Source organism: Tachysurus vachellii, chromosome 7 (genome assembly GCF_030014155.1).
Source record: "Tachysurus vachellii isolate PV-2020 chromosome 7, HZAU_Pvac_v1, whole genome shotgun sequence".
NCBI lineage: Eukaryota > Metazoa > Chordata > Actinopteri > Siluriformes > Bagridae > Tachysurus > Tachysurus vachellii.
The window spans coordinates 22,427,640-22,437,639 of NC_083466.1; the positions used below are offsets into that span (position 1 = coordinate 22,427,640).

The 10,000-nt window shown below is 37.5% G+C and overlaps 1 protein-coding gene across 1 annotated transcript in view; it reads right to left on the bottom strand.

Annotated features, from left to right (window-relative positions):
• LOC132848912 (alpha-actinin-3) overlaps window positions 1–10,000 on the bottom strand; it is a 33,260-nt gene that overhangs the window by 11,176 nt on the left and 12,084 nt on the right. The window contains exons 2-14 of the mRNA XM_060874997.1: window positions 9,057–9,171; window positions 7,742–7,861; window positions 7,449–7,535; window positions 6,696–6,783; window positions 6,449–6,527; window positions 6,218–6,299; window positions 3,949–4,034; window positions 3,449–3,541; window positions 2,914–3,144; window positions 2,638–2,785; window positions 2,396–2,546; window positions 1,950–2,058; window positions 432–572 (exon numbers count right to left, since the gene is read on the bottom strand). Coding sequence (XP_060730980.1) covers window positions 432–572; window positions 1,950–2,058; window positions 2,396–2,546; window positions 2,638–2,785; window positions 2,914–3,144; window positions 3,449–3,541; window positions 3,949–4,034; window positions 6,218–6,299; window positions 6,449–6,527; window positions 6,696–6,783; window positions 7,449–7,535; window positions 7,742–7,861; window positions 9,057–9,171 — 1,530 coding nt within the window. The remainder of the gene's footprint in view (window positions 1–431; window positions 573–1,949; window positions 2,059–2,395; window positions 2,547–2,637; window positions 2,786–2,913; window positions 3,145–3,448; window positions 3,542–3,948; window positions 4,035–6,217; window positions 6,300–6,448; window positions 6,528–6,695; window positions 6,784–7,448; window positions 7,536–7,741; window positions 7,862–9,056; window positions 9,172–10,000) is intronic.

The window sequence follows — 10,000 nt, forward strand, 5'->3', positions numbered from 1 at the left end:
TAAATCTAAATGATATACTTTGTCATTTTTATTCTGAATTTCTGTATTACTGTAAAGCTGCTTTGAGGCAACTTAAAAAAGTCTATACAAATAAAATTCTTACTCATGTTGGAGGTGCTGACTGTAACATTTCAAAGTTTCTGAACCTTTAATAATCTAAACCTATACCTAAACCTACTTAAACCTAAACCTATAATAATCTTGTTATTTTAAAGAACTGTCAATCAACTCTTTGCTCTTTAGTTTTAAAAATCAATGCTTCAGATGTATGGATTTTCGACTCAAAACGTAGAGTATGGATGAGGGAAATTTTGTATGCGCAATTCACCTCCCAGGCAACAGATGGTGCTGCAAATAACAAAACTTCTTGTAAAACTCTTCTTGTAAACACAAAGAAGTCAAATAGTTAAGCTATCACACAGCATGGCTACCTGGATCTCCTCAATGCTGTGTACGATAAACATGTCCTGCAGATCCTCCATAGCTCCGTCCATCCAGTTGTTAAACGGCGCCGCCCTTTTGGCGAACTCCAGGTACAGCTGGTCGATAGTTTCCCACAGTTTTTCCACACGCTGCAGGGGACGAGACAAACAAAGGGTTACACCCAAAGTTGATTATTTTCCCATAACAGCATTTCCTGAACTCTTCTACAATACACTGTACTGATTTAATGTTTGTAAAAGCTGTTTCCTAACAATTAAACTGTATCAAAAACCTGGAGACTACTTCTGGATCTCTCCGATAAACGTCTACTTACAGAAATCTTTTCAACGTTTTAACATATCGTCGCTGTCGGGCGGAATCCTCGTATCTCCAAAACCATTATTTTTCAGGAAATTAAAAAAACGCCGTATTTTTTTGAGTTATTAAACATTGTATCGTTAAAGTTGTTATTATACCTTATATTGCTATCATATACTGTTGTGTACCAACATTAACACAACATTTTCCCAAAGTCACGTTTTATCGGAGATACGAGCTTTATGACTTGGGAGCAGGGAGATACGAGATTATGCTGTCATTGATGCATATGCCATGCCAGCAGTGTTCAATAACGTTTTCAGTGACACCTTTAGGTATTTGTGTTTCATATATCTTGTCACATTTATGTATGTGGTGTGGTTTGTGTTATTATAGTTAATAAACACGAGGACTGCACTTGGATCTGATTGGCTTGTTGAGCATGATGTCATAGATTGTGATTTCTGTATCTTTTATCCAGTTACTCAGCTGACAGTGTAAAAACAGTGACAGAGTAAGATTTACAGAAAGTGCAGAATAAGTCTCGAGTGGTGTGGGTGTGATATCTCTGCTAACAAGCTTGTGTCAAACTGTTAGAAACAAAAACAGTAAAATTTATCTAATTTGTAACTGATACAATGAATTTGAAACTGGAGTGAATGTGGAAACAATTACACATGGTGTTTCATGTATAAAGTTTATTTATTTTATTTGTGTGTGTGTGTGTGTGTGCTTCCACTCCCAATGATCCATTTATTTTGCTTATAAAAATCTATTTTATTGTAGTCCATGTGATTATTATTTTAGTATTTTAAATTTCTTGTTTTTAATTTTAATTTCAAATTCTATGATCTATTTGTAGCAACAAATTTTGTCCTTGTGCTTTTTTTCTGTTTCAGTACAATTTTATTTTTATTCTTTCATTTTCTTATTTTTTGTTTGTTCAATATTTTCGTTTTCTTTTTATTACCAAATGTAGTACATGTGGGGTTTTGTTCTTTGTTTTTAGTTTCAGTTTTGTTTTGGTCACACCCGACTCTAACTACACGATATGAATTTTATTTTAGTTATTTTTTGTTATGTTATCTCTTAACATATGCTAAGAGTGTGACACTTAACATATGTTAAGTGTGTGTGTGTGTGTGTGTGTGTGTGTGTGTGTGTGTGTTTGTGTGTTTGTGTGTGTGTGTGTGTGTGTGTGTGTATACCTCCAGAGCATCCCTTCTCTTCTGGGTCAGAGTGCCCAGGTTGTCCCACTGGTCACAGATGGCCTGGCAGCGAGCGTTCACAGTAGTAGCATCGTGGTAATCCAGCTCACTGAACACAGCAACAAAACACACTCACTAATGAGCTCAGAATAAAAACACAGAAACTGTTCAACTGCAACTGATCTGACTCAAGATGCATTTGGATAATCTCTACATATACTGCAGGTAGATATATAATGAAATATGAGTTGCTTAACTGAACTGAATAAACATGGAAGATGTGTTTGTAATCTTGCGTCCTAAAACGTCATCTTGACTGGATGACTCCCATTTCATTTGGAATAAAACATAAAAAGCAAACACTGAGTCATGCTCTTTCTCTTCTCATTGCTTTCCTCCCACCCCCTCGACATGTTTCCTTCTCTCTTTCTTTTCCTCGCTCTTACTTGAGCTCCTGGGCGATGGCGGCGATCTGCTCTACTCTGTCCTGGTGGGCGGCGAGGTCACTCTCAAACGCCTCGTGCTTCCTCATAAGAGCCCTGATCTCCATCAGAGATGCAGATTCATAATCCTTCTGAGACAGCAAGTCTTCCTTTCCTATACGAGAAGTGAAATTAAATATGTGGATATTTTGCCTTACTTATGAATTATTGATGAAAAACAAAAAAATCGGATTGGACACGTTTACCTGCAGTCCAGGACTCATGGAGATTGCACTTCTGCTTGAACTTTTCGGCCAAGTGGTCCAGTCTTTCCAGACGGCGAATCTCAGTCAGCAGCCACTCCTCGTAGCCTTTCTCAACCTGCTCCAAACCTTTCCATGCATTGGCAATATCCTGTAAACACACACACACACACACTCTCCTGAACACCATCACGACTCAGTGCACAGCAATGGCATCAGATTAGTTTCAATTATAAATGTTTTTTTTTTTTAATTTCCACTCTGTAATCTTCAACATACCGAAACCATCTTTCCTTCAGAGGGCATGAAGGCGGGTCTGTTGCTGAGCCTCAGTTTGGTCTGCAGGGTGTTGAAGTTGATTTCCAGCTGGCATTTTTCCTGTACGCGTGGTGGCTTGTGCACACGGCGGTAATCTCTGAAGTCCTCCAGCTTCTGCTGCATGGCACGCATGGTCTGCTCCGCAACACGGTTCTCCAGCCATGGGATCGTCCGACGGATCCACTCCAACAACTACAGCGGATAGGGGGCGGGGGAGAGCGGAGAAATCGGTCATCAAGGGGAAATGAAAAAACACAAATAAAAGCCAGTAATGAGATAAAAAGGTGATAAAACAGATGGAGGGACAGGTGGCACCAATAAAGGTGGAGAAGTTCAAATAAAACAAATAAAATTCCTCCAGTCTTCCAGTCTTTAATTTGGAGTCTCACATCTTTAATAAATCATTTCAGAGATGCAGTTGAAAGCTTAAACCTTCTCTGTGCTCAATATCTTATGTGAAATGAGATGCTTGTGTAAACTCTAATCATTAACTCACCTCACTGGCCAGTTTCTCATACTCCTCCATCAGCCTCTCATTCTCCTGATTCACTGCCAGAACTTTACAAATCCTGTTAGCGGCAGTTTCAGCCTACAGAAAGAGAGAGAGAGAAAGAGGGAGAGAAAAAAGAGAAACAGACACAGTGAGAGATAGAGTAATATTGAGGGACAGACAGAGAGACAGACAGAGTGAGAGACAAACAGAGAGAGACAGGCAGACAGATAAAAAGAGAGACCCAGAGAGCAACAGATGCAGTGAGAAATAGGGACAGACAGAAAGAGAGACAGAGTGAGAGATAGAGACAAGAGTGAAAGAGTGTGTGTGTGTGTGTGAGAGAGTGAGAGAGACAGAGAGACAGAGTGAGAGATAGGGCCAAGAGTAAAAAGAGAGAGAGAGACAGACAGACAAACTATATTAGAAAGCTAGAGTGATATAGTAAGGTGTTGAACTGAGTGGCTAAGATCAGCATCTTCTCTGTCTCAAGCCGTTCCTTGTACCTGCTCAGCTCCAGCGAAGGCGTGATAGAAGCAGGACACGTAGGTCATGATGGCCTTCTCATCAGGCTTAGGAGTGTTCACAATATCTGAGAGATACAAAAATATAGACTGAAAATACAGCACTGTGAAGAGTGTCAAATCATATGAGTCACAACCATTTCAGGAAGTCTGAAGTGACAACAGGAACTAATACAGCTGTAAAGGTTGGTGCCAGATAGAAACCTTAAGTATGCACAAAAATAAACTCATCAAAAATGTGGACTGAGACTGACTCCACAGGCTGAAACTCTCGCATGTACATGACATTTTATATTCAGGCTTTTTGCAAACACTTGTGTAAAAAATGACTTACATGTACAGCTATGTTGTTACAATGATGTTAATCTGATTTTACAATGATGTTATGGTGTTAGAATAAAGTTATGTCACTAGTATGATGTTACAACAATGTTATGACATTAGTATGATGACGTTATTATGACATTCATATGACATTATGACGTTATTATGACATTAGTATGATGACGTTATTATGACATTCATATGACATTATGACGTTATTATGACATTAGTATGATGACGTTATTATGACATTCATATGACATTATGACGTTATTATGACATTCATATGACATTATGACGTTATTATGACATTAGTATGATGACGTTATTATGACATTCATATGACATTATGACGTTATTATGACATTAGTATGATGACGTTATTATGACATTCATATGACATTATGACGTTATTATGACATTAGTATGATGACGTTATTATGACATTCATATGACATTATGACGTTATTATGACATTAGTATGATGACGTTATTATGACATTAGTATGATGACGTTATTATGACATTCATATGACATTATGACGTTATTATGACATTAGTATGATGACGTTATTATGACATTCATATGACATTATGACGTTATTATGACATTAGTATGATGACGTTATTATGACATTCATATGACATTATGACGTTATTATGACATTAGTATGATGACGTTATTATGACATTCATATGACATTATGACGTTATGACATTAGTATGATGACGTTATTATGACATTCATATTACATTATGACGTTATTATGACATTAGTATGATGACGTTATTATGACATTCATATGACATTATGACGTTATTATGACATTAGTATGATGACGTTATTATGACATTAGTATGATGACGTTATTATGACATTAATATGATGACGTTATTATGACATTAGTATGATGACGTTATTTTGACATTCGTATGATGACGTTATTATGACATTAGTATGATGACGTTATTATGACATTAGTATGATGACGTTATTTTGACATTCGTATGATGTCGTTATTATGACATTAGTATGATGACGTTATTATGACATTAGTATGATGACGTTATTATGACATTAGTATGATGACGTTATTTTGAAATTCGTATGATGACGTTATTATGACATTAGTATGATGACGTTATTATGACGTTAGTATGATGACGCTATTATGACATTATTATGATGATGTTATTATGACTTTAATATGATGAAGTTATTATGACATTAGTATGATGACGTTATTATGACATTAGTATGATGACGTTATTATGACATTAATATGATGACGTTATTATGACATTAGTATGATGACGTTATTTTGACATTCGTATGATGACGTTATTTTGACATTCGTATGATGTCGTTATTATGACATTAGTATGATGACGTTATTATGACATTAGTATGATGATGTTATTATGACATTATTATGATGACGTTATTTTGAAATTCGTATGATGACGTTATTATGACATTAGTATGATGACGTTATTATGACGTTAGTATGATGACGCTATTATGACATTATTATGATGATGTTATTATGACTTTAATATGATGAAGTTATTATGACATTAGTATGATGACGTTATTATGACATTGGCATTATGATGTTATTATGACATTATTATGAAAACACATTAAAGTAATCCCTTTATTACATTGTGGGAATTTAACCAACTGGCATCATCTCCTCCAGAGCTGATATCACAGTGTAAAGCAGTGTAAAGCAATGCAAACTAACCTGTGGATCATTTATTTAACAATATTTATTTAACAATTATAATATAGTTACTATTCATGTCTTCAATACAAGAAACATGATTCTCACCTGCCAGTCACCTGATTTCTTGTTTTATTATTAGTCTAGTATTCTTCTGTCATGCATTAAGTGCTGGCTGTGTCACAATCCTACGTCCTCACCTTCTGCGTCCAACATTTTGGGGATGTCCAGATATTTCTCAGCCACCTCAAATGCTGTGTTCAAGTTTCCAATGGGGTCGTCCTTTAGAAGCAGAAACCCCCCCAAAAAAATCAGTTCAAACACAGCCATTGCACAAAACCACAGCAGGAAGATTTTATACAAAAAAAAGAAGACAAAAGAAGAAGTAGAAATGAAAAAAGAGCGATTTAATAAAGAAAAAGAGAAAGCACCTTTCTCAGTTTGGAGTAGTCAATCAGGTCAGGTCTGTGCCTGTGGATGAGGGCGCACAGAGCCAGGCCATCCTTCCAGCTGAACAACCACGACAAGCAGAAGAAAAGGAATGGAGAGAAAGAAACAGTGTAAGAAAGAGAGAGAGAATAATCACATAGTAAGAAAGCTGGAAAAGTGCATCAAGAAAGCAGAAAAGGGAAGGTACATAGCAAATAGAGGCAGTCTGATTCATTATCTGACTCTCACCTGATGTGGAAATTCTGTACATTAACATTCCTGTAGGGGGCAGTCTTCCTCTGGCACCACAGCAACAGACCCTCTTTAGCCGAGGTCTCTACACGGGTTACACACAGGGCACAGAATGAGGTACTTGTTTTTAATGTTGGAATGACGAAAATAAATCTTTATCTACAGCTGAATCATTTGTTCCTTTTTTTATTCCCTACAATATAATTTGATATAAGTAATATCGTCATAAGTAGATGTGGGCAATCACTGTTATTTATTTTTAAACCCTAATCGCTGTTCGTTCACACAGATCAATGAATCAGATATCATGTTTAATAAGAGTCTAGACGTTTCCTCTGTGTGCTTCAAAATGTATCTGAAGTGTGAGACGTGAACAATAACGTGTGAATGTACACAAAAGCCTTCCAGTAGAATGATAACGTTCACGTTTCCTACACATTTCAGTAGGATGTTCGTCATTCACGTGGGCAGGATTTTACTTTCCACTCAAATTAATTTCTCACTGCATTCAAGTCTATTCGGTGTCCAGAGCTTTCTGTAATCCAACTCTGTTATTATCATCCACATGAATGCTGATGTACTGTTTCAGTGTTTAAGAGACAATAAGAGAGAATCACTGGGTAATTACTGGCACATTGTTTGAACTCTGTCTTCCATTCGATTACATTTTAATAAAAGTAGCGTACGAATGTATTCAAGTGACGATGATTGTACAGATTATGAGTTACATCTGACAGCCTGAATGTGTACCTTCCACTGAGATGTCCTGGATAGCAAAACGAAGGATGATGGTCCAGATCATTCCAAGAGTCATTTTCACATTACCATCAACAATCTCTACAGAGAGAGAGAGAGAGAGAGAGAGAGAGAGAGAGAGAGAGAGAGAGAGAGAGAGAGAGATCCACAAAAAGTTGGAGAAATGTAATAATAGCAAATGATGCTGCACAACACACACACACACAGACACACACATACACAGACACACACAGACAGACACAGACACACACAGACACACACACAGACACACATACACAGATCCTTACCTTCAGCTCCAATAGACACCAGTTTGACTCCCTTGCTGCAGATGTAATCCAGAGCTTTGTTCACGTTGGCGATTTTGTGGAAACGCATCTTGCCTTTGTCGGGTTTGGGCAATCTTTCACCTGTCCATCAGATTAGCACTCAATTATCAATCACACACCAAGACACAAACTCACACAACTGTTTGATTCAGACATCCATGAAGCCAATGGGTCAAACTGAACAGCAGGAAGTGATGTCAGTTATCATCCTTCCATAACAGAAACACTGTAATAGTACATTGTTGTTGTTTTAATGTAATACAGTATGGATAAATAGTGTTTATAAGTATTTAAAAGTTGTTTTTTTTTTTAAACTTAGCTCAATACTCAAGCATCTAGTTAACGTTCACGAAAAAACTCTTGATGCTTTATAGCAGCTTTAAATGTGGACATGAATGGACATTATGTTTTGGAATATTTTTAAATGTATATTTTTGGCATACACACTTATTCAGAAGCAACTTATATTTTATCTCTTTTTTTTGTTGTTATACAGCTGTGGCCTTTGTTTTTTTCCCCAGCAGGGCCAGCTTGGTGGTCCAGGGACTTGAACTCACAACCTTCTGAGCAGACATCCACCATCTTAACCACTGAACTAACAATTTGTCCTTTTCAGAGTCACTGACAAAACATTAAATCCACACTGACTTGTTTTTGTGTGCTCAAGGTTTGGTTTAAACTTATTCAATTCATGGAACACATAGTTATAGTTTGACACAAAACAAACTAGGAACAAGACTTTTGCAGCCTTCTGGTTGTACTGCACAGACCTGTGGAGGTCTCTGGATCCCATCTTGAGAATCCCGGCACTACGACTTTTCATAAATATGTAAAGAATATTGTAATATTTGCTCTTGGCTTTGGAATAATGAGTGCTGTTCTTAATAAAATGCCTCATTAGCATAAAGCATACAGTAGCTGCATCTCATTGTATGTGAATATTAGTTAAATAATTTAATGAATACATTGGGGGGGAAATTGGGTGAAAAAATATATAGTTTGCTTTTAAAACAGATATTTGGACAGATCAGTTGTAGTGAGTTTGCATTTTTAGTTCGGACATATTTGAATGTAGCTGAATAAAAATATCTTTATCAGCACTCAGAGACATGACCTTTTCTGCCACATGGGCAATTACGTCTTAATTATTCACTGGTGGCTATGATGAGCTTCAAAAACGCCTTAAAGTGATTTATTAGTGCTTCATCATTAACTGCTTTTTTTTTTGGAGTATCTGGTTACTATTTGGGACTTGCAGTCGTGTCAGCGCGGATACCTGAGATGACCTCGAGCAGCAGCATGAGCTTGAGGCCATTTCTGAAGTCCTCTTCGATATTCTCGATCTGAGTGCCAGCCTTCCTCAGGTGAGAGTTACACCAGGCTGTGAATGTCTGACACACACACACACACACACACACACACAGAATGAGAAAGATTTGAGTGGCAGGTATAAAGAGAACTGAACACACACCCTTTCAGACCTTATTCTAAAAATTAGGGCTATTTTGAGACTCGCTTTTCAATAAAGAATCAGAGTTTCACTTTCCTTCAGGCTCACGGTGCTGATAATGCGTCACGAAGGAACGCAGGCTGTTATTATAGAGCAGAACCCACGTATGCGACTGCGTGTCTGCTTCCAGCGAGCGAGTTTCCTCTGAACCTCAATCCGAGCGTGTGGGTGTTCAGGGCACAGCGGCAGTGCTGTGCTAAAACTGAGTTGGTGTTTGTCTGTGTGTGCGCTGAGTGATCGTTATAAAAGAGCATTAAAGGAAGTTTGAAAAAGTCAACTGTAGGAGGAGAGAGAGGTATAGAGAGAGAGAGAGAGAGAGAGAGAGAGAGAGAGAGAGAGAGAGAGAGAGATAGAAAGAGAGAAGAAAATGAAATGACATAATGGGACTGGAAAAGGTTTAAAAACAGAACGAGAGAGTGATGAAAGATTTAAGAAGGGAGGTGTGATCCGTGATGTAGATTTAGATTTAGAGTTCTGTTGCTAAATGTGGGGTTCAGCAATCATTCTGTGTTTTACTAATGATGGGGCAGGGGAAAGGGCTGAAAGAAGGAGGAACAGATAGATGGATGGGTGGATGGAGGGATGGATGGATGGAGAGGGATGTGAAGAGAAACTGGGTACAGGGGAACAAAAGAATGAAAGAAGAGGGAGGAGAAAAAAACCTGTGTACAGATGGAGCTGTGAAAAAGGAGGAAAGGGGAAATGAAGAG